Source organism: Aulonocara stuartgranti (assembly GCF_965226115.1).
Source record: "Aulonocara stuartgranti genome assembly, chromosome: 1".
Lineage (NCBI taxonomy): Eukaryota > Metazoa > Chordata > Actinopteri > Cichliformes > Cichlidae > Aulonocara > Aulonocara stuartgranti.
In genome coordinates, this window is record NC_138939.1 from 35,690,372 (window position 1) to 35,714,619 (window position 24,248).

At 41.5% G+C, this 24,248-nt stretch overlaps 1 protein-coding gene across 2 annotated transcripts in view; it reads left to right on the forward strand.

The window, feature by feature from the left end:
• The first annotated feature begins 3,617 nt into the window (after positions 1 to 3,617).
• Positions 3,618 to 24,248, forward strand: part of lsp1b (lymphocyte specific protein 1 b) — a 59,220-nt gene continuing 38,589 nt past the window's right edge. Inside the window, exons 1-3 of one of the 2 annotated variants that reach the window (XM_082536664.1) lie at positions 3,618 to 3,824; positions 9,336 to 9,476; positions 11,968 to 12,226. In XM_082536664.1, the coding sequence (XP_082392790.1) occupies positions 3,766 to 3,824; positions 9,336 to 9,476; positions 11,968 to 12,226 (459 nt within the window). In that variant the 5' untranslated portion in view covers positions 3,618 to 3,765. The remainder of the gene's footprint in view (positions 3,825 to 9,335; positions 9,477 to 11,967; positions 12,227 to 24,248) is intronic. The other variant, XM_082536663.1, reaches the window with a different exon arrangement.

Below are 24,248 nucleotides of genomic sequence, written 5' to 3' on the forward strand. Positions count from 1 at the left end.
AGGACAAAACATCAAGCAAACAAACAAGCAGTGTGTTATCGGGCCCCAATGCTCTGACACTGGGGATGTGACTAAGGTTATCGTGCCCCCTCCACCAGCAGCTCATGTTCTAAGCTGCCATATCTTATTAATAAACCTGCAGAATAGTAACCAGATCCAACCAACTCATTAGTTCTTCAGCCTCATTCTCAAGCTGTTCTACAGTTTCTCAATGCCAGAAAGAGCTTTATCTCTGAGTTGAAGTTTTACTTATTTCATCTCACTTATCTAGTGTGTTTATTATTCTTATCCAGCTCTTTCCTATTATCATACTATTCATTTTACTTTCAGAAATGTAATTAAAAAGCACCAAGTCCCATTATAGGAAAAAGTAGTTCAGTATTCTTACACCTTAATCCTTCCAGGTCTTGCATTATTTTTAAATCTGTTGCTTTGAAGTTTTGAAATGGTAGTCCACAACCATTTGTTTGTTTGTTTTTACACACAGCAGGTCTATCAGTCTCACAGTCCAAAACCACCCAACCAAAGGGTCTAGGTCAGGGACACAATTTTTGACTTTGTTTTGTATCAGGATGCATTTTACCTCAAGTTGGTAAAAATAGATCTGTAGCTGGAATAGGTTCCATCTGCCCCGAGACGCTGAAACATATAAGAAGAAGAGGATGGATGGATGGCTTATTATGAATCAGTTTCATAATCTACAGACTTCCACTACAGCAAATGTGGTGGCAGAATTATGATGTCCACTAAAAGACATACATTTGTTAAAAAAAAAAATAAATTGTGAAAAGCCACATTAGTTATTTCAAATTCGAATGGTGATTCAGATTGCCTTATTCATGTGCTTCAAATTTAAGCAATTGACAGACCAATCTCTAAACTTTCTCTAGTTAAAAAAAATCTTGAAAGAGTAGTTTGCCATCGCCAGTGTGTGAATGTGTGTGTGAATGGGTGAATAACTGAATGTAGTGTGAAGCGCTTTGGGGTCCTTAGGGATTAGAAAAGCGCTATACAAATGCAGGCCATTTACCATTTACCATTTAGTTGTAAAACAGCAAAGTGGCTGTCTGCAGAGGAATGGTTTCTTTGCAGAATTTCAGTCAGGATTAAAAATTCATTACAGAAACAGCGCTTATGACAGTTACTAATGACCTACTAATGTTTGCTGACAGTGAACTCATCTCTGTGATTATTCTCATAGACCAGCGTTTTATACTATTGACCACAATGTTTCATTACAGAGATTAGAACACATTGTACATATTATTTGTATTGGGCTGTAGAGCTTTGAATCATTTCTATCTAATAGGGTCCAATTTGTTCATGTAAATGGGGATTCTTATTCATACACTAAGGTTGATTATGGAGTCTACAGGGATCTGTGCTAGGTCTAATTCTAATTCAATTTATATTATGCATGCTTCCCCTGTGCAGTATCACTCAGTGGCTTTTAGTATAGTATACATTTTCATTGCTGCCCAAATGATACACAGCTGTATCTTTCCATGAAGCCAGATGACACATGCCAGTTCGTTAAACTGCTGAAATGTCTTGATTACATAAAGACCTGGATGACCTCTAATTTCCTGCTTGTGAATTCAGATAAAACTGAGGTTCTTGTACCCAAAAATCTTAGAAACATAGTGTCTAATCAAATATTTATCCTGGTTATCTTGACCTGCAGTAACACTGTAAGGAATTGAGTTATTTTTGACCAGGACATGTTCTTCAGTGCCCATATTAAACAAACAAACAAAAATATTGGTAAAATTGTCCTGTCTCAGAATGATACTGAAAAACTAGTTCATACATTTATTACTTCTATGCTTAACTATTGTAATTTATTATTTTATTTTCAGGTTGTTCTAAAGGTCACTGAAAAGCCTTCAGCTAGAGCAAGAGTATTGACAGAGTCTAGAAACAGAGAGCATAGTCCGCCAATACTGGCCTCTCCCTGTTAAATCTGAATTGGATTTAAAATCCTTCCCATCACATACAAGCTCATGAATAATCAGGCCCCACATTATCTTAAAGACCTCATATTCCCATTTCATTCAAATAGTATATGTTTCACTTCACTCTCAGACTGGTTTACTTGGCTCCAAGGGTATATAAAAGTACAATTGGAGGCAGAGTTGGGATTTCCAGTTAGGATTCCAGAGACAGACACCTTCTCTACTTTTAAGATTTGGCCTAAAACTTTCCTTCTTGACAAACTATATAGTTAGTTCTGGATCAGGGGATCTTGATTCCTCCCTTAGTTAAGCTACAATAGGTTTAAGGCTGCTGGAGACTTCCCATGATACATTAAGTGTTTCTTCTTCACTCAGATTTTTATCACTATGTGTTTACACACCACTTTGCACTTAGTTACTATTAATCTCTGGCTCTCTTCCACAGCATATCTGTTGTTCTGTCTCCCTCACTCCCTTATTGTATGAACTACCTATACTATAAAGTGCCTTTAGGTGACTGTTGTTGTAATTTCGGAACTAAACTGAACTGAATAGAAAATCACTGTCCAGATAAATCCTTAGCTGTCGAGTGGTAAGGGTTGCTTTGAGAAAACTCAGTGAAAGCCAAGCAGTGACGTTGATGTGTTGCTTTGATTTACAACAGCTGGTTTTGTAATGGCCCTCCTAATCATCCATTAAACATGAACATTTTCAGTATGCACTTATGCTTCTTTTTGTTACAAGTCAGGGAAGGTTTTTGTTTTGCTTTTTTATTTTTTTATTTTATTTTTTTTGAGACTTTGACCTTTGAACTAAGATTACTTTGACAGCCCTACCCTCCTGTCTATGCTTTCTACCAATGAGAGATTAGACATGACAGCCAGCAGTGCCAGTGGTGCAAAAACATCATTATAGTCCCTAGCAAATTCTTAACTCACATATATTTTTATATACTGCATTTAAACTGAGAACTTAAAATGTAATTGATAAATAAAACAACAATTCAATCTTATCAAATCCAAAATATACACAAACTTCCTTAAAACTGACAAGTTCCGAGCTCTGACTGAGCTACTCTCACTGGTGTTAAGCAGTTCCAGGCAGGACTGTGAGCACTAAAGATCACAGAGACATTTCCAGTTGTTTTTGCTGTGCTACATGAAAGAGAACAGAAAAGTGACAGCTCATCAATTACCAAAAGTCAACATGACCTTTAACCTTTAGAGCACATGCTGAAGGAATCTGTTAAAAAGTGTGATACCAGTGCTTTTTAGTCTGTTTCACTTGCAGTGGCTGACATAAATGACTTAGCAGCTCAGGCTCTGTGGATTTTGAATGAGAGATATTGACTGGTAACGAGTGTTTGAATATTCTCAGGTAATGTAAAGAAAATGTACTTTTTCATTAGAAAACAACATAGGAAGTATAAATTTGTGCATTATTAACAGTCTGAAGTGTTACTAAATGAATATAAGTAATAATTAAATGAAAGAAAACACAGAGTTACATGCATATAGTATTGTTACCAGTTCAGTGTTATGATATCATCTCACTTTCCCCCTTGGGAAAGTCACATGACATTTGTTAGGGCAAGAGGAGGTGGAGGGGGTTAAAGTGCCTCAATGAAAACCACATGGGGGGAGGAGAGACCTGAGACCAGAAAGAGAGGGGAGGGGGGAGACAGAAATAGAGAGAGGCCCACTTGAGCTAGTAAGATAAAAGAAAAAAGCTGTAAAGAAGGTCTAAGAGTACACCAAACTCAGAAGCAGGACTGAATCCAGGACCACGACCAGGAGCGGCCCAGTTCACCATGTCAGACTCCATCAGAAGAAGAAGCTCCAGCAGGCAGCTTCTGCAGAACCTCATCAGGTCAGTGGGAAATGTTTTTTGGTCACAGATTCTTCACCTGCACAATAAAATGAGTAGATACATAATGACACATCAGCCAAAACAGTAGAAGAATGCAAATGCATATTTAAATGCTAGCGATAAACTTAAGATAAGTGCATATCTAGCAGATATTAAAAACCTATGAGTACAGCTAAAATTTCGATCAGCCATACTTTGAAGCAAGATACATTTTTGAACGTGCAATATTTGTAATACATCTTATATTATGATCATATGACCATATTGTTTGTAACCAAGCGTCATCTATATTGGCTGTAATGTACAAATTGAAAAACTGTAAAAATGAAGAGATGAACTGATTACAGCAGAAAAGCAGCATGGCTTTTTTATGTTTCGATTTCAACTTAGTCCTTTCTACTTTATCTTTAATATGCAATTGTATGCATGCAGGTCTCATGGTTTAAATTATGTCCTTGAAGATGGGTGATGTGGGTTTTTTGAAAATCAAGACATTTCATCCTCATGACTTCAGCATTACAATGGAGTACTTGGCAAATAACATGAAGCTGTGACTGTTTTTTCAAATGATGTGAGTGAAAAGCTTATAACAAAGCAGTCCAGTATCTCTGTTTTGTACTTACATGTCACCTCACCCCTGTTTAGGTTTATTGCAACCAGTTTGCACCACATTTATCTGAATCGTATTTCACATCCTACTGAAATTGTGTATACTTCTAAACCAGAAATGTGGTAACGGAGAAATTTAAATGTATAGTTTAGTAGTTTTACTGTTAAACAAAATAAGACAAAAAATAAGTATTTTTCTAAAGAAAACGTAAAGAAGTGTCTTCTGCTGACTAGTTGTTAACCACTGTTTTGGAGCATGACCTGACAAGTTACCAAGAATTAAATAGAAGTTTGTAAAATGAGTTCTAAACAGTTTCTGCAGCTCCTCCTTTAAAACAATGGAGGTAATTGCTCAATTTAAGTTACTTTTATCATCACAATGATTTTTAATTCAACCAGCCATTTGTTGCTTTCTGTTCTCTATTTGCCTAATTTGGCCATTTACAGCAATCTGCTCTAATTTTTCACCTCTAATAGGCACAGGACCCTGAATCAGTGATACAATCATTGTCTCTGTATTTCTTGTATTTCTTGTTTCCTCCATGAGTGCTGGAGCATTGCTATGTGACTATACTCAAAATGACATTAGGCTGAGTTCAGTGGCTTCCTTTATAGCTGAAACTTTCTTAATGTCTATGACATCATCTGGCTGACTCCTGAACCCCCTCCTGCTCTACTACGTACACACATACAGGCACACACACACACAAAGAAAATCCTGTTCTGCAGGCCTGCATTGCCTCATTGTGTAAATGGTGGAAAAAATTATGCTAATCAGACAGACATCCTCTGTAATTTTATGGTTATTAACATTGTGTTAAATACCCCAGCAGACCCCAAGGATACCGTGTAGTTCAGACCACTCTGCAGAGACAATACATTGTCTGAGCATGTGAAGAAAATGCAACAATACAAAACTGTGCTTTTTGGCAGATCACACAAACAGTTTCACACTGCCAGACTGATTTGTTATTGCATCTAAAAGCAGTCGTGTAGAATGCAACAAGTCAGCAGACAAGCCAGCTGTTGGTCAGTTCTTTGTCCACTGTTTTGTGTGCATAGATTAAGTGCTGCTGATGTTATACCACACGTTGCATGGATTGATTGTGTAGGTCATCCACCAGTCAAAACATTGGTGAATCCATCCCTGACTCCGCCAGTATCCTCCAACAACAGTTGCCCCAACAGTTACCCCAGTGGACCATATGGGACTATGTGTGTGCGTGAATGTTATAAAGCACCGTATGAATGTGTGTGATTGGTGAATGAGATTTCTAGTAAGAAAATACTTTGAGTGCTCAAATAAGTACAAAGGCATGACATTTGCCAGTATTAACATTTGACAGAAACCATAAAGTTCAACTCACCTTAAACAAAGTGATGTGACTCTATAAACCTCACCACACAAATATGCAGTTTATACAGCCGCAATACTGCCTAATCAACTTCCAGAGAGGTACATAATTATTATTTACTCAAAGGAAGCAATTACTTAAGGACATAGTGTCAGTGGGATGTCATCTAATTTTAGATCACATCACAAACCATAAAAATTAAAGACTATGTGAGAGTACTATATTTACAGTTTGGCCAACATATGTAAAATTGCAATTATTTCATGCGTTAATTTAAATTTTAACAGGAATTGATAAGACTACATTTGCCTTTGCACAGAAATAATAATTCAGCAAGCATGATCAACTAATTCTGAAATTTAACCTGACACAGTTTTTTATACCACTTCCTAAACATAGCTTTTAGATAAGCAAACAGTGTGTGTGTTAGGAAGCAGGTAGGCTGTCCTTGAGGCAACAAATTATGCTAAATAGATAACAGGCTATCATTTTCCAAAAGGCTCCAAAACATTTGCATAGCCCACTCAAAAAGTTGACTCTGTTCTTCTGGATGTTGCGTTTCCAGTGTGAGAAACATTAGGTCACTTCATTTAGTGACTTCTTCTGGAGAAGAGTTCTAGACTCCTACATGTTTAATCTGTTCAGGTTAGCAGTTCAGCTGCCATTTTTGTTTTTGGAGCCAGAAGTTTATGTAACAAATCTGGATGAGAGGTTAACAGTTGTCAGAAAATGCTAGTTAGCTTGTTGCCATCGTGTATTCAAAAACCGCATAGGTGCTAATTAGTTATAAGCAACATCCAATCAAAAATACTTTAGTTTCTGAGTGCATTGTACCTCACAATAGGTCATATTATTTGTCAGATAATTTCATTCAAAATGCTCCAAAAGACACCAACAGAAACATCAAACATCAGCGAGCAAATAGCCAACACATATGGACATATAAAGATTTCATGCTTCTTCCCCTTGTTACATTTCATGCAGTAGTGATGAGGTCCAGACAATCAAACCTGATCTCCAATTGACCCATCACCACCCACTCTCTCTCTCCCCATAGCCTGACTGCGAAGCCAAAACAGCCCTGTCACACATCAAATCAGATTACAGCAAACTTAAGACAGACTTGACAACATGACTCCTACTACATCTCTAGTGAGTACAATCTTATGTAGGTCACTTTCCCACATAACAACCACAGCATGTTTGACTTAGAACTTATGGTCAGCGTCCTCACTAAAAGTCTTAAGCAATGAGATTTTCTTCAGTTGCTTATTAAAAACTTTCACAAAGATTTTATCCACAGATGAGCTGATTTATATTTTAAGCCTTTTGCATTGCATTGCACTGGCAAATTTTCTGCATGTTTTATGTATTCCTTCAGTTAGAACCAACAAGATCACACTTTTGCCTTTCTTTTTTCCTGCTGTTCTTGTACAGTTTTATGAAACGTCAGAAAAAAATATTTCAAAATGAGACACTAAAAATAAAGTAATGTATTTTGAAGCTTTTTGACTGCTGGCATGGGCCAGCAGTGATTATATGTGGACAAGAGTCAAGAATGATAAGTTAGCAGCTAATGCTAGCTTTAATAGCAAACTAAATCCATAAACTAGATAATATCCCTTTTTAAAAAAAATAATAATAAAAATCTGACAAACAAACGAAACCAATTATTTGCACCAGGATGTAAATGTGATATTTAATGTTATGTAGTCATATTTTAACATAGCGTTGAATCGACTACCTCACTATTAAACTTACACCCATCATTTATTTTGATGCTTTTTTTCTTTGGTGCAGTTTTCTACCAATGCATACGGTTCAAACAGATTGATCACAGACTAACAATTTCCAAAACAAGTTAGTGTGGAATAAATTCGATGTGATATATAGGTGATATGTATCATTCATCAAGCTAATCATGTAATGATGTGTATACTATACTACAACATGGACATTAGCATTACCATCCCATTCCAGAGAAAGAAATCAAAGCTGAATAGTTGAATGTTTACACACAGTGCTAAAACTTAATCATTTATTGTCTTTTTTTTTTTTTTAATGCTTCCAGGGTGTTTATTTTAAGCCCAACGTCTCTTGTTGCATGCCAGAAATAAAGAATATGCAACAATGTTGTTATGTTTCCAAACAGAAGCAATTAAAGTGATGAATTCACTGCCATTGTGGCTGTTAAAACTGTATCCAAATTGTAATGAGCTGACATTTTCCTTCAAAACAATGACATCACACTCCAAAGACCCTTTCTGTACACAATAGAAAGTCCAGAGATTTAGGTGATGTCAAACTCCCAGCCAATCAGATGAATAAATATTTCTGAGGTTTTGCTCATTCCAATTTCCAGACAAGACTTTATCCAGACCTCGAGTTGTATGACAAGATGGAGCATTAAGGTCTCTCTCTGTCCTTCTCCTCCATATCTTGACCTCCTCCTCCACCTCCTCACTCTCCTTCTCTCTGTTTTTCTCTCGAGATTGAAATTAAGTGAAAAAGCATGGCAGCTGGCTCAAACTCCACCAGATGTTCTTGGACAATAAAAGGAGTTATTGTTATCAGGTCACACCCACTGGAAGCTAAAACCAATCGGGCAAATGAACTAATGCGCTTTTGATGGGAAAGAACTCGTTCTTTCCAGTGAATTTTAAATTATGTGTGAAAAACTCATCATGCATAGACTTTTCCATAGGTTCATTTCAACATTGTACCAGATAAATAGCAAATGTGCATAACATAGATCTGGGTGCCAGCGTGGCTGCTCGATGCTAATAAGGTCAGTTCAGTTTTTCATTTCTTACAACTTTCAATCCTCACTATATCATCCTGGGTTTGGCCTCTTAGACTAAATTAAAGGAAATTTTAGTTCAGTGACATCTTTGTAGCACCCTGTGTACAAAGCAAGTTCCCAAAAGATTTTTTTCCCCGAGTTCTAAGAGCATCCACAGAGCCCCAACCTCATTTCAATTCAACAGCTTTGGGATGAGTTGGAGCAATGCAGGCATTATTGCTCAACATCAGCGCTCTCATGGAAATACTGAATCAAAACACTGGCTTTCAGAGCAGCATATTTCCTGGCAGAGTAACCTTCTAAATAATCACATGTTGTTCTAATATTCACAGTAGGTGTCCACAAACTCAGAACAATGTAGCAAATCTGGAAGGTTGGGGAGCCTTGGGCAGTTACATGGGCACACACTGAGGGGAAGCCAACTTTACCATCTCTTCAACAGCTTAAAAGTCCACCAACAGTAATTACATGAAAACTATGAGAAGAATTTTACAACTACTTATGGCTTTTTTTTTCAAATACACTTTTTTGGAAATGTATGTATGTATGTATGTAAAAATTAATGAAGAATTGATTTCCATTTAGAGTTAATATATCCATCCATCCATGTCCTTGCGCTTATCCAGTAAGGGCTGGATAAGCTACATATAGCCTCTTAAAAGGTCTTTTCTAAAATGTATAACATTGCATTTGCAGTATACACTGTGTGTCCTGTAAGTGTAATGATATTTGTGCGAACTGCAGGGTGACAGCACAGCGGAGCCAGGAGGATGCTGAAGAGATTGAGCGGGAGAGAAGGAGAAGGGCCAGGGAAAAGCAGAGAGGAGAGAAGAGCCCGTCCTGGCTCGAGCCCACCCAACAGAACCACTACACACAAAACACAGAGTAAGTAATGTTGTAGCACACATTGTTTGTCAGGCCTTCCAGCTTCTTATTCAGCTTCTTACAGCTTTTGCTACGTAAATATCAACAAGTCTGTCTAGAAACAGAAAATATAAAAGTATGTAATTTTTCTCGTCACGTAACAAATAACCTTTTATCTTAGGCTTAAGCTGAGTTTTTTATAGTCTTCCACCCAAAGAAATGTTACAGAGCTGTAAAAGGATATGTATCCATCCATCCACTTACATCACTTTTAAAAAATATGTTTTATTGCTTAGAGAGGCTGTACTTTCATTAAACACAAGGACAGCTTGTGCTCTGTGAATACTTCACAGTAATAAATTGATAAACTTAAAACAACAAGAATTCACATCACAAACTTTGCAAAATGTCCAAGTTAAAGACTCTTCTAATGAGTTGCATGCATGTTTAGTCTTTATGCAGCAGTTTATAAAACTTAGGAATGTTAATCAAGTGAAGCTGGGATTAGTACACCAATAAGACAACCAAGAAGAATATTTAATTTGCTTGGATTGCTTTCTAGCAAGACTTCTCAGCTGATACTATCTGTTCCAACAAGGCTTGGTTTCTCTCACTAACCCAACCATTGCATTTACAGCAAACACTGAAGACGGGCTGCTCTTCATGTTTACAGCTCAGCCTGTCTGTGCTGATTGTTGTGGAAAAGCGTGTGTTGGTGTCATCAGTACATTCAGCCCAGTTACCTAGCCCAGTGATGCTGCAGGTAAAGGAGCTGAAAAAGCTGCTGCACCATCAGCTTCCGGTTGTATGGGCAGATGTCAGAAAGGGAATCTCTGGAGGAAATATTCCCATCGCTTGAGTTTATGATACTCAGCAAAAACTGCACAACTCACTCATCCTCTTATCAGAAAATGTCTGTATTAACAACTGTAAGTTCTTTTCCTGACCCATTGCCTTAACTACCACCCAGTCACATATAATTAGTTTGTGAGACACCTGTTATTATAGATTGCTAAAAGGACAAGATTTGAATTAGATGAATCTAAATAGAATTCCAGTTGCTAAAATCTGAAATGCTGAATATAATATGAACCTTTATAGAGAAATCTAGGGTACTCTGGAATTTCCAGTGGTGTAATGGTTAACACATATGCTTGGCAAGTATGAGGGTGACAGTTTGATTCCAGTGAGAGACACAAATCCCCTCTGAGTTTGCATCAGGAAGAAGATCCAGTGTAAGACATTCTGCCAAAGGACATCCAGTGCCTCCTGCTCTAGCAAGGGACAATCTGAAAATGGCTTTTTTTAAGAGAAACATTTGTGTAAAAACAAATTCTACTTGGAGTTATTTAGAGACATCAGTAGCTTTTAATCTGTTGCTGCTTATAAGGTTGGTTTGCTGACTTGAGGTTTTCTGAAACTGGAGGCAGCAGTGCCTCTGTTTGGTGTTTCCACAGTTATTGTCTCTGTTTCCATGGAGCTTGAAACCTAAGATCCCATATGCCACCTGCCAGCCATCTTTCAACAGTTTTGCCCCCATGAATATATTTTCTTTGTTTGCTCCGAAGCAAGCTCACTTGCTGCCTAACAAATTTAACTAAACAGAATCTAAACTTGACTATCAAGTTCTGAAAATGTGAATAGCAGAATTAACTGAAAATAAGAAAACTGACTGGCTTTCCTTTTATATTTTCCTACCTTATGTGGTCAGTTTGGAAAAAAAAATCAGTTCAGCATGGTTGGTACATACAGGTCATCAGATGTTGTGCATAAGACTTCAAGTCGTGGAGGGGGTGTAATCATAAGAGGGAATCATTTAAACTTGTGTAAGGGTGTTCCCAATGTGAGAGAAAACCGTATTAATTATTGATAACTATTCTTCTCTTGACTGGGATGGGCTCACTCAGGATAGTAGATTAAAAGCTCTACCTTTCTACACCTCAGACAGGTGAGCTCTCACACACAGAGTCAGAAAATTTCAAATGATCAGATTGGGTCCTGAACTCCATGTCTGCTGTCAAGATTTTATTTTATTAAAGTTAGTAAGATTCTGACCATTTTTGCCAGATTTACTGATTAGTTATTTTCCATCTTCTGCCTAACTTCACATTGACCTTTTGCACCACTGATAGTGATTATTGTAGTGATATTATAAACCTGGATGTCTGCCATATGGACTATGAATGTCATTAAGATTAGCAATAATGAAAACATGGTTAAATTACAATACATAAATTAAGTATTAAAGCTATTTTCTGACAATTATTTACACATTGTTTTTGGTTATACTATGTTGTGAGACTTTCAGGCTTTCCCATAAAGGCATGTGATACTTCTCCTTCCTCTGTTTAAAGGACCAATTACTTATGAGTACTGTGAAAATGTTCAAATCTCCCTAACACAGTCAAAGACTACATGTCAAAGACTACATGACTAAAAACACTGCACCCAAGGCCAAGGCTTCGGTTTCTGAGATCAGGTAAGTGATACATTTTCTGTGCTCTATTCTTAGGTCAGATGAGGAGCTGAAGCCCAGTTGCTCCGTGGGCCTGGATGAAGATGAAGGTTTCAGTGACTGGAGCCACAGGCTAGAAACCCGTAATGAGCAAGAGATGCAGAATGGCTGCAGGGCAAAGGAGCAGAGACCTTCAGCATCACCACCAAACCCTCAGAGTGACCAACATCAGGTGGATGAAGAGGGACAGGAGGAGGCAGGAGGACTAGAACCAAGGAGTAGGACCCAGGACACTTCAACAGAAGCTCCAGTGAAGGTCAAATAGATTTGTACCTTCAATGGCATACTAACATAGTGTTAAACCTACATCTTCAGTGCAGATTTACCTCACTATAGTGATCTGAGGTTCATTCAGACACAAGAGTTCTGGTTTACAGTTGTAGTAAGATGTTTACATACACTCATCATGGGCATGATTGCCATGTCATTTTGTTATTTTTTTCAGAGTGGAATGATTATACAGCGTACGCCTTTAATGACTTTAAAAACAAGAATTGCGTGCATAATGTTGAAGCATTCATATAGGCTCAAATTGTCATGTCTGCAGTGGCAGACGGTGAAGAGTGTAGAGAGAGAGTAGACCCAAATTCAGACTACCAAGACACAATTTAATATTAACAAAAAGTGAGCCTTTATTCCTGGCTGCATGAAATGCAAACAAAGCAAAGGGAGACTAATATTCAACTAACTAAACACTAAGTACATGGATCGAAATTACCTGGAACAAGAAAAACATGGGACTAGGAAACAAAGGGCAGACAGTCCAACAACAGGCAAAGGAAGACAGAGGGCTAAATACACAAAGGATAATGAGGGGATGAGAATCAGGAGGGAAACATAGCTGGAACTCATCTGACACAATGAGACAGGGAGGAAGCAAAACAGAACACTCTGAACACATCTCAAGGGACTATCAAAATAAAACAGGAAACATGAGCCACACACTTTGACACAGGGACTGGGGAAGAATCAGACATGGGAACATAACTGACACAAAACAGACACAGGCGATAAACAAACATGAAGACAAGGGAGACTAGACATGAAACGTGTAATACAGGGGAGGCACAGTGACAAAACCTAAAGACTTGAAACGAATAGTTATGTCTATAACTTCTGTTCCCTGAAGGAGAGGAACGAGGTACAACACATAAGTAAGGGATATCACGCCCTCGCATGTCCTGGCTGAAGAAACCTTTATTCACGTCTTTAAGGCAGATGAGGGCTGTATCCCAATTCAGGACTGCAGCCTTAAAGGCCGCATTTTAAGGCCGATTACGTCACAGTGACGCGACGAAGGCTGTCCCAATTCGAAGGATGCTCGAAATGCGGCCCTCAAATGCGTCCTTCATTTCCCTGAATTTTAAGGACGTGGCGGTGTAGACTTCGTGGCCCAACATATCCCAGAATGCATAGCGCGGCGGTGGGTGTGGATAATTTTGCCGAAAAAAAACTGCGGATGAGGGGCGCCCGAAGAGTAAACTTTAAGTAAGTACTGAATATTATGTCACTTATTTATGTGCAAATGTTTAATAACGAAGAACATTAAAACATTACTGTTGGCCACATGTCGGCAAAGTTATGTGACATTAGTGACGTTTGTACTAACTTGGTTTTAAAGCCTGTACTTTAAAATATACGCCGTTCAATAGCTGACCTTAATCTTACAGAGAATGATCAAAGCTCATGTAGAAACAAAAAAACAAATGAACAAAAGATTTTCTCCTTCAATTCTGTCAAACAATGCTGTATGAAACGTTTCCAGCTGTTAGTATTATGGTTGCTAGGCAACCTGGGCAGCGCAACGGAGGCTGGACCGTCCCATTTCACAAGCCTCGCACTTCCGGCCTTAGCGGTCTTTAAGTACGTGGCCCTTGAGGATTGTTGAGGCCGCGTACTTTAAGGCTGCAGATCCTGAATTGGGATACAGCCCACCTGCACATATAACCGCTGTCATCACAGTCATCCCTCAGTTCAATAGCCGCTCTTCACCGAGCCAAAATGCTCAGTGGGTCCACCTCGCCACCGATTGTGCAAGTTCCCCCACTTAAAATGATGACAGAGGTCAGTAATTTGCACCAGAGGTACACTTCAACTGTGAGAGACAGAATGTGAAAAAAAAATCCATGAATTCACATGGTAGGATTTGTAAAGAATTTATTGGTAAATCAGGGTGGAAAATAAGTATTTGATCACCTCAAACAAGGAAAATCTCTGGCTCTCACAGACCTGTAACGTCTTCTGTAAGAAGCTTTTCTGTCCCCCACTTGTTACCTGTATGAATGGCACCTGTTTGAACTCATCATCTGTATAAAAGACACCTGTCCACAGCCTCAAACAGTCAGACTCCAAACTCCGAGCTTTCGAAGGACACCAGGAAAAGTATTGTAGACCTGCACCAGACTGGGAAGAGTGAATCTACAATAGGCAAGCAGCTTGGTGTGAAAAAATCAACTGTGGGAGCAATCATCAGAAAATGGAAGACATACAAGACCACTGATAATCTCCCTCGATCTGGGGCTCCACGCAAGATCTCATCCCGTGGGGTCAAAATGATCATGAGAACGGTGAGCAAAGATCCCAGAACCACACGGGGGGACCTGGTGAATGACCTGCAGAGAGCTAGGACCAAAGTAACAAAGGTCACCATCAGTAACACACTACAACGGCAGGGAATCAAATCCCGCAGTGCCAGACATGTTCCGCTGCTGAAGCCAGTGCATGTCCAGGCCCGTCTGAAGTTTGCCAGAGAGCACATGGATGATACAGCAGAGGATTGGGAGAATGTCATGTGGTCAGATGAAACCAAAGTAGAACTTTTTGGTATAAACTCAACTCGTCGTGTTTGGAGGAAGAAGAATACTGAGTTGCATCCCAAGAACACCATACCTACTGTGAAGCATGGGGGTGGAAACATCATGCTATGGGGCTGTTTTTCTGCCAAGGGGACAGGACGACTGATCCGTGTTAAGGACAGAATGAATGGGGCCATGTATCGTGAGATTTTGAGCCAAAACCTCCTTCCATCAGTGAGAACTTTGAAGATGAAACCAGGCTGGGTCTTCCAACATGACAATGATCCAAAACACACGGCCCGGGCAACAAAGGAGTGGCTCCGTAAGAAGCATTTGAAAGTCCTGGAGTGGCCTAGCCAGTCTCCAGACCTCAACCCCATAGAAAATCTGTGGCGGGAGTTGAAAGTCCGTGTTGCTCGGCGACAGCTCCAAAACATCACTGCTCTCGAGAAGATCTGCATGGAGGAATGGGCCAAAATACCAGCTACTGTGTGTGCAAACCTGGTAAAGACCTATAGTAAACGTTTGACCTCTGTTATTGCCAACAAAGGTTATGTTACAAAGTATTGAGTTGTATTTTTGTTATTGACCAAATACTTATTTTCCACCCTGATTTACGAATAAATTCTTTACAAATCCTACCATGTGGATTCATGGATTTTTTTTCACATTCTGTCTCTCACAGTTGAAGTGTACCTCTGGTGCAAATTACTGACCTCTGTCATCATTTTAGGTGGGGGAACTTGCACAATCGGTGGCTAACTAAATACTTTTTTGCCCCACTGCAAGGCCTTTGGTGCTGTACACCAGTGAGATAGCTTCTATAATCCTGTGGGACAGCCTCTGTTTAGACAGAGCTCTACCTTTAGTTGGATTAGCGAAGCAGAAAAACAGCTGGTCACACAAATGCACATTCTAAGCGCGCTCAATGTAGGTGTGTAGCACACGCACTGGACAAAGAGAATGCATCTTCCTCTGCTCCTCAGATGCCAAAGGAGGGGAGCAAAAGCTCAGCACCTCAAACTCCATTGAGCTATAAAATGCAGGCATGATCTTGGGAAAATAGGCAGCATTTGGACGCATTATGACTTTGTGGCCATCAGGAGAGAACTATGTGCAGGAGGGATGCACAGACAGCACATGAGGACACCCACCCGCTTTGCCGAAGCCAAAGCAAGAAGGAATGGAGTCTTATTTGAAAGAAATTTCATATCCACAGATTCAATGGGTTTAAACAGCACCAAAGACAAGTCCCAAGCAGGGACACTGGACTTAAGCATGGCTCTCAGCCAGCGAACCCCTTTCAGAAAATGTATAGCAAGGGGATGTGCACCTGGTGTCAGCCTGTCAAAGCCAACATGACAAGCAGATATAGGTGCTAAATAAACCGTAATTGTTGAAAATGAAAGGCCCTTATTGAGCAGCTCCTGCAGGAATGTCAAAACATCCACAATAGCCCTTCGGTTATTTTTATTAATTTACTCAACCTTCTTTAGCTCTGAACAATGTCTCAAAGTAGTGTTTAACATGAATAAATAGAATTAGACATAAAATAACTGCATTGAAAATACAAATACGCACTGAAAATGTATTACAAAATACAGAAGCAAAATACAGAAGCCGTGTGTGTGTGTGTGTGTGTGTGTGTGTGTGTGTGTGTGTGTGTATAAAGATCTGCTACCCAGATCTTTATTCTTTTTTTCCTGGTTTGTTGGAATGTACACCTTGAAGAAACAGCAACCTCTGAAAGGTACCAGGTGCTCATCAACTGTCACCTCAGGGCCTGCATTGTACATAGCTGGTATGTCTGTGAAGGTTCTCAGTCATAACATAACTGGTAGGCGCTCCACCCACCTGTTCAGTGGCCAATTCAGTGGGTCATTCAATGGGTGTCGTTCAGCAGCCCATTCAATGGGTTGTTTAGAGACCCATTCTGTGGTGTTGTTCAGTGGGTGTCGTTCAGTGGCCCACTCAATGGGTCGTTCAGTGGACTATTCAGTGGGATTCCCATTCATTTCCTATGGCGATCACCTTTGACCGGGAACACCACAGATGTAATCAAACACTCAAAATTCAACAAAAGAGGCGATAATCACTGTGAAATGTTCTAGTGCATGGTGTGGAGGATGCATAAGGCCTTGAGGCAATCGGATGTAAAACACAATATTTATGAGTGCTTTAAGCTGTAAATCGGTCAAATTTGACCTGAACACAACAGGAAGGATAGAGCACTGAAATGGGAGAGTGTGGCGGTCCTGGCACCATTGCTCGAAGGCTCGCCATTTGTAAGCATACAAGCCTCTAGTAGATGGGGCCCTAGCGCTCTGAATTGTTGCTACTAGGTGGCAGAACCTTAGCAATCAAGTTTGACCTCTCAGGAGGTAAGCATGAAGGTGCACAGATCACGCCACAGGCGTGGATGAACCACTTCTCCTCCTGCCTGAGCGAGGAGGTCCCTGCGGATTGGAATCTGCCAAGGACTCGCTGCTGCTAGCAGGCTGATTATCTCTTCATACCATGACCTTGTGGACACCAAGGGGCCACTAGAATCAGAGAGAGAGACTGCCGACACACTGTCTCTAGACCTGGAGATATCATTTCCACTGGGGGGAAATGCATACAGGAGCATGTCTGGCCATTGGTACAACAATGAAAAACAGCGGCGACACTTAATGTGGTCACCTGAACATTTAACACACCTGAACAGGGAGTTACAACCTGAGGCATTTTGTGTGCAGGGGGTTTGTGCTTGGAGAGAACTTAAGTGGCACCTTTTGGGCGGCAACAGAGGGGTTAAAGTAGCGTCTTCCTGCTGCTGGACCCCTTCTCCACTCGGAACCACAGCTAGGAGGGCTGAGGCTTCTTCCTTCTGGGCGTTGGGTTCCACCGGGGGCTCCAGACCGATTGGCGTGGAGCTCGGACTGGAGGATGTGCTCCTGCTGGCAGCACACCCACTGCGGCAGTAGGTGCTGGTCTCTTGCCAGTCGGCAAAGGAGTGGCGGGCCTGTGAGGGGTAGCTGCAGGCTTGGGCCTCGCCTGACGTCAGGGGATGATGTCGCGCAGAGCTTAAATGTCCGAATAACCCAGCCGCAGACACAGATATAAAACCCTGTCCATATCCAGGACGTCAGAGAGGGTCAGCCACACCTCTGTGCCACTACTGTTGAAGCCCAGGGAGAGCGCTGCACAGCAGGATGCACGGAGGATGTAATCCGTGGCGACTCTGACCTTGTTAAGAAAAGGTGCCAGCGGGCTGTCATCAGGAACCAGAGATCCGAGCTCCGCCAGGCACATCGCCTGGCATGTCTGGAGCATAGTGACGGAGCTCATGGCACAGTGCCGGCCTGAGGGATTTTGGCCATTGCGGGCTCCGTTCGGAGGAAAAATCGGTCTGCAGCTTCTCAGCAGCACGGTGAAAAAGGGAAAAAAGAGAGGCGTCATCGTGGCCAACCGGTGCAGCAGTAGCGGCACACTGGGCAGACAATGAGCTCTCCTGCTCATCCTCCGACAAACCATGGATGTCCAGGCCGATGTCCAGCATGTCATCATCTTCCTGGGAAGCGCTGGAGGGCTTCAACCCAAGCTGAAGTCCATTAGCGCTCCTCCATGGTTCCGGCTCATCATCGGCTAACCCAGACCTTCCCAAAGTGTCCGGTTATCCACCACTGAGGAAGCATTGCAAATCAAAAGGGAGGAGTAATCAGTATCATGATCCAAAGGAGCCGTTTTACGGACAGTGGACCCCTGCATGCCAGAAAGCATTTGAGGCTATCATTGACAAGCTAACATCGCCTCCAGTCCTGGCCTTTGCTGACCCAAAGCTGCCTTACATCCTTCATACAGATGCGAGCACTAGGGGCCTTGGAGCAGCCTTATACCAGGAGCAGGAGGGACAGCTGCGGGTTATCGCCTACGCGAGTTGAGGTTCATCGTGTAGTGAGTCCCGCTATCCAGCACATAAGCTCGAGTTTTTGACTTTAAAGTGGGCTGTAACAGAGAAGCTGAGTGACTACCTCTATGGCAATCAGTTCACCGTTGTCACAGTTTCAAACCCTCTGACCTACATCCTCACCTCAGCAAAACTCGATGCAACCAGCTACAGGTGGTTGGCGGCCCTCTCTACATTCAATTTCAGACTCCAGTATCGTTCTGGAAAACAAAATGGAGATGCCGATGGACTCTCGCGTCGTCCTCATGGCAAGCTACCTGATGACCTTACATCTCAAAAAGAGAGTTCGCAAAATAACATCTGTCAGATCCAGACAATATTGACTCAGTCCATCAGGATGTTGTTCATGCTATCTGTGAGAAACAGTTTGTTTATCATTCAACCACCTCTGAAGCTTTGGGTGATGATGCAGGTATATCCCTTGTCAAAAGTCTTGCCATTTCTGAAGATGCTGTACCTGACAGTTTTGAGCACGAAGAGACGTTGGGAGGCCTATAAGTCATTCCCAAACTCTCACAGGCAGATCTCAGAGACAGCCAGAGATCTGATCGGTGCATCAGACATATTATCACCCAGATGGAGAGTGGGAAGAAACCCCCTCCCACATTGAGGAAAGAACTTCCAGACGTAGTCCTATTGCTGAGAGAGTTGAACAGGTTCGAGCTGTGCAATGACATTCTCTACAGAACACGCCATGAAGGTGGTAGTAAACATTATCAGTTGGTCTTACCTGAAGACCTGCGAGAGTCTGTGTTGACAAGCCTACATGACAACATGGGTCATATGGGAATAGAGTGCACACTCGATCTGGTCAGAGCAAGGTTCTATTGGCCGAGAATGTCCTCAGATGTGGAGAAAAAGATAAAGACCTACCACAGGTGTGTGCGCAGGAAAACGTTACCTGAGAAGGCTGCACCTTTGGTGAATATCAAGACCCCTTGAGTTAGTCTGCATGGATTTCCTATCCATTGAACCAGACAGCAGTAATGTGAAAGATGTTCTTGTCATCACAGATCATTTTACTAAATATGCAGTCGCTATCCCAACATCGAACCAAAAAGCTCAGACTGTCGCAAAGTGTCTGTGGGACCATTTCATAGTACACTATGGCATTCCTGAAAAATTATACAGCGATCAAGGGCCTGATTTTGAGTCTCAGCTGATCAAGGGGCTGTGTGAAGTAATAGGCGTACAGAAGATTCGGACTACGCCGTACCACCCCAGGGGCAACCCGGTGGAGCGTTTTAACCGAACACTCTTAAGTATGCTTGGAACTCTGGAGAACAAAGACAAGTCACGTTGGAAGGATTTTGTAAAGCCTTTAGTTCATGCATACCAAGAACGAGGTGACTGGATTCACACCGTATGAGCTGATGTTTGGGCGTCAGCCACGGTTGCCTGTCGACTTAGCATTTGGTTTACCTGTGAGAGAACAATGAAAAAAGTCACACTTCCAATATGTTAAGGACCTCAAATTCCATCTCGAGGAGAGCTATAAAATAGCTACACGGAGTGCTGCAAAGGTAGCCGAAATGAACAAAACCAGATTTGACAAACATGTGACCACATCTACCTTGGAAATTGGGGACCGAGTGCTGGTCAGGAATCATAGCTGGACTGGCCATCGGGCATACCGGGCATTTGCCCAGTGGGCCGCTGGCGATTTTTTGTTTTTATGGGCCGATGGATTTTTTGTTTTTTTTCAGGGTATATATAATGAAAGGTGTTGGATTGGCCAATTGGTCATGATCGACTCTGGGCTGGACCAATTACAGCCGAGGAGGCCGGATGCACCCGCCCCCTTGTTTAGCAATCACGTGATTTTCGCACATTGCATGCCAGGAACTCGTGGCAAAACAATCCAAGTACCGCATCAAATGCAAGCATTTGCAGCACCGCAAAACATTCATTCTCCGGTTTCAATACCTTCTTGTTTTTCTTGGAGTGAGTGCATACACTCATGAAGTTTAGTAACTTCAGGTCACTGCAACAAGCCCAGGTACAGTTTACCGACGGATGGGTGCAGGACCTTGAAATGCACCGTGTAGAACGAAAGACCATCATACGAACAAAGGTAAGTTTACCAGTCTCACAAATCGTCGTCATAAATACACATTCGTTAACCGTTTATTAATATAACCTTTGAGCTCAACCGTAATTAATTAGCAGTGGAAATAATTTCTGGTAGCATTACAGAAATGTAGCAGTGACAATAATATTGTATGCTGTAATCGTACTGGACAATTAGTGATACAAAACAACTGTTTTATCCTGTGAATAAAAGTATATGTTTTTGTCAATGTACCATGGTAACAACAGAAGCGAAACGCAATATTGTGTCAGGACAATTCACTATTTATGCACAATAAATAAAGGAGCATAGCGCGACAATTTCTGTTCAGCGCCAGACTTGCTTGTAACCTATATCACCAATTATGTTAAGAAAAATGACGTATTAACTACTACAAAACTCTGACCTTTGTGGGAATGCTTGGAGCAGACTAACATGTGAGCTGGAGTGTTCTGAGACATTATATTTGGCATATCCAGACCATCCGTCGGCTCTTACTTCGGAAACATGGCTTAAAAAAATTTCTCTTCAAGGACGTAATCCGATAAAAAAAAAAAACGATCTCTTTACCCGTCGGCTTCCCGTGGCTGTCATGCGACCGGCTATTGCAGTTAATAATACAACAGCTTCTTGCCATTTTTTGGGTTTCTTATTATCGCTGTGTAACTGAGCTCAATTGAAAGCCTGTGTGCGCTAGTACCTCTTGCCACAAGTTCCCAGAATCCTTTGCGGTTTTACCCCTGAATGACGTCACATTTTCAATCTTTATCCTGGTGGGCCGGTCTCTAGTCAAAATGCCCGGGCCGATTTTTTGTCCCAGTCCAGCCTTGTCAGGAACATATGCATTCGAGGGAAGCACAAACTCGCCGATAAATGTGAGCAGACCGTCTACGTGGTGGTGAAACGAGCTGGAGACCTCCCCGTCTACACCGTTATACCAGAGGGCGGGGATGGCCCCTTACGCACCCTACACAGAGACCTCTTACTCCCTTGTGGGTTCCTCTCTGCAGCCAAGGAAGTGAAACCTGAAGAACCAAAACCAAAGAAAAGGCCCAGAACGCAACAGACCACTCACAAAGACAATGAAAGAGCAGATCACCCCTCGGACGAGGATGATACTGTTTCAATCCACTGGTTTGCAGATAGATCAGTGCCAAATGACTCGGCGTACATTGTCAAGCGAGATGTTCTGCTGACTCATAAATCAAGTCTTGGTCAAGATAATGTGACTGCAGATCAAGACAAGTTGGCTGGTAATACTCCAGCTTGTGCAGACACCATATCCGATGTTGTTCCAGCCAGTCATGCTGACCACAACCAACCTTATGACAATCAGATCACAAGTTATAGAGAAGCCTCATATGAAGAAGACTTACCTGAAACGGAAAGAGACTTACCTGGAAATGATGAATCTGAAAAGGAAAAAGACTTACCTTCTACGGATTGCCCTGACATGAGGGATGAACAAATCCTACTTCCCCCAGACATGTTAGGGAGTGATGAGGAAGGAGGGGACTTGATATTTGACAGAGAAACAGTAAACAAGGAGAGAGATGAACAAACAAGCAAAGAAATTCCTGTCCGACGATCTGAAAGAAGTTGCCAGCCACCAAAAAGGTGAATTGGGAAATCCCCTTGTCACTGTGGTCAAATCATTATTTCAGGGCTTAACCACAGCTTTCATTGAATCTTTAAATGCTAAAGTGGAATTATTGTTCTTAGATGATGCAGTTCGCAGTAGGCATGCAAAGGGACTTGCATGAATTCAAGAGGGGAGGGTGTAACCCAGGGGAGGGTGTAACCCAGTTCCTAAAGGCTACTCAAGTATTGAGAAACCGCTGAACGATCTAACGTCCGGTGTAAACGTCCGGTGGCAGTGTAAACGCTGGAGAGAGCTCTTACATGGTATTTTACACCGGGCTTCCCTTCAACTTCATGGCAAAAGATCAGTTAAGGCATCAATGGAGTTACCACTTCGGTACTCAACGATCAGATTTTTGAAAAATTCGGAGTTTGGAGTCTACAACTGGGACGGCTCTAAAGGTACCATACTGCTTCAAAAAGTCAAGAACCTCTTCATCATCCGATGAATTGAGTATACCACTAACAATTACTGCATTGGGGACTTTGATACCTGAGCTCAATACAAAATCCATCTTGTGGCAATAGCAAAAGATGTTTAAATGAAAATACACACTTTAAGGAGGTTTCACTGCTGATATTCATGCACCAAAGAGCTCCTGGCTGGCTCGCCACTTTTGTAGCACGTGGAGTTATATAAAGTACCAATGGATAATTACCAAGGTAATAAGTAATTTGGGCTAGCATCAGAAGATTAAGAACGACTCTTAGAGCTCTGGTACACGAATGGCAGAGAAACCAGACAAACACAGTTGTGTGGCTTCAAAAGTACTTTAGTGATGTTAAGCCTTGTAAAATAAATTTGTAAACAACACAGTATTTCAACAGGTTTTAACAGAATGTCAAGTATAAAAATTTCCCCCAAAGTAGCAAAAAAAATAGAATAAAATAAAATTGTGCACAAGTAAAAGAATTAGTCTTTTTTTAAGTCCAAATGGTACCGGTGGGGCCCATGACAAACGGGTGTATTCCAATAGAATTCGTCCGACAAGGAGTGTGTGTGTGATTGTCTGTCCTACCGTAGTACTTGTACAGTAGAGGATTGTAGTCCATCAATGTGCAAATGAGTGTGCATGTATATGTATATCGTCTCCTAGGATCTTGGGTTGGCTCGCCATTCAGTGAACAGTGGAACACTCTGGGTTCTGGAATCGCTGACCTGGTCTTTGGATTCGTCCCATATAAAAACCTGATCGCCGTCGAGTGGATGCTCAGCGTTTACGTGAAGCCACAGCTCAGTAAACCTTCCGGTTTCGCTCTGCCCGATAACAAAGTTTTAGTCCGCCTGCTCTGTTCGGCTTTACGATCAAGAGAGTGAAAACTTGGGAGCTGGTACTAAGGAGGGACAAGAGCTGCCTAGAGCTTCACCGATTGGCTGACATGCGAGGAGTGGAGTAAAACAATAGGCTCTCATCAGAGCTCATCAACCCTCTGAGAAAACTTAACCCTTGTTTGACCAGAGCATATCATATATAATCTGCATCCCATCTACACTCAACAAAAATATAAACGCAACACCTTTGTTACTGCTCCCATTCCCCATGGGATGGACATAGAGACCTAAAATTCATTCCAGATACACAATATAACCATCCCTCCCAAACAGTGGTCACAAATCAGTCCAAATGTGTGGTAGTGGGCACATCTGCTATATTGAGATAATCCATCCCACCTCACAGGTGTGCCACATCAGGATGTTGATCTGACATCATGAGTAGTGCACAGGTGTACCTCAGACTGCCCACAACAAAAGGCCACCCTGGAATGTGCAGTTTTGTCTCACAGCAAAATGCCACAGATGCCACAAGCAATGAGGGAGCGT